Raw genomic sequence first — 1,150 nt, 5'->3', positions numbered from 1 at the left:
ACTAAACAGCAGGTATTTAATCATATATCTGTCTTCTTTGTATATACTCATGTATTTATTGATGAATAATAACAAAATCAACATATTTTAAATCACATAATATGTTTACTGTTTATGGTGTACTATATAGAGTGGAGGGGCTTCCACCACCGGATCCACCTCCACTGCCGCCTCCAATTCCACCTCCAAATCCGCCTCCACTTCCACCACCAATACCACCACCAAATCCACCTCCACTGCCGCCTCCAAATCCACCTCCACTGCCGCCTCCAAATCCACCTCCACTGCCGCCTCCAAATCCACCTCCAAATCCGCCTCCGAAGCCGCCACCAGAACCTCCACTGCCACCACCTCCTACGACTTGACCGCACCTTGAGAAGCAGCACTCAGCGCCGTTTGGGAGGTCTACTCCACCCGGAAGAGTCGGGTTCTCTCCTTCTGCGTAGTTCACGAAGAACACTTCGGGATCCGAAGGTGGTGGAGCTGGCACCTCGATCACTTGTTGACCTTGTTCAGACTGCTTGTTAAGTACGAACAAAACGTGTTGTTGCCTCGGAGGAGGAACGACGATGGGTTCTGGTCCTTGACTACCTTCTGGAAGTCTCACAAAAACAATATTGCGTTCAAGTTTAGGTTTTGGAACGTACGCTGGCCCACTGGAAGAAGCTTGATTTGCCGGCACATCATACAAGAACACACGACTGTTCACTTGAGGTGTGACACAGCTGCCATCCACGTGTCGCACTTGTCCACCGCCACAACCCCCGGCGTTAAAGGATGGGCCAGAAGGAGTGGCTAGGTTGTACCCCTGTGGGGCAGCAGATACGGCAGCCACCAATAATAAAATCTATAGGGAAAAGAAGCGTCAGTCAGTGATTTGTCCCAAATCAACCTTATATACTGAATGTTATTCATACTTAAGAAGACACGAAACACGAGGCTGTGGACTACTCACCAGGAGCTTCATGTTGAATGTTGATATGCGAGCTAGTGACTCTTTTTATATACACCGATTGCTATTGCTCCTCCTACACACATGGAGGCAAATGGCACCAGGCCTTTCCCTTCTCCCTTATTTTACGAATCATAGTTTCAAATAATGATAAGGATTTTTTTTTTCAGAAAGACAGCGGAACAAAATTAAAATTTG

At 47.2% G+C, this 1,150-nt stretch overlaps 1 protein-coding gene across 1 annotated transcript; it reads right to left on the bottom strand.

The window, feature by feature from the left end:
- Window positions 1-112: 112 nt before the first annotated feature.
- LOC119587220 (ATP-dependent RNA helicase A-like) lies at window positions 113-967 on the bottom strand. The gene is made up of 2 exons (XM_037935977.1): window positions 956-967; window positions 113-847 (listed from the first exon to the last, which is right to left on the bottom strand). The coding sequence occupies exons 1-2, from the start codon at window positions 965-967 to the stop codon at window positions 113-115; spliced, it is 747 nt and encodes a 248-aa protein (XP_037791905.1).
- Window positions 968-1,150: the final 183 nt, after the last annotated feature.

This window comes from Penaeus monodon, chromosome 22 (genome assembly GCF_015228065.2).
Source record: "Penaeus monodon isolate SGIC_2016 chromosome 22, NSTDA_Pmon_1, whole genome shotgun sequence".
Classification (NCBI taxonomy): Eukaryota; Metazoa; Arthropoda; class Malacostraca; order Decapoda; family Penaeidae; genus Penaeus; species Penaeus monodon.
The sequence above is the reverse complement of the archived record's forward strand: the minus strand, read 5'-3'. Positions and strand labels throughout refer to the sequence as shown.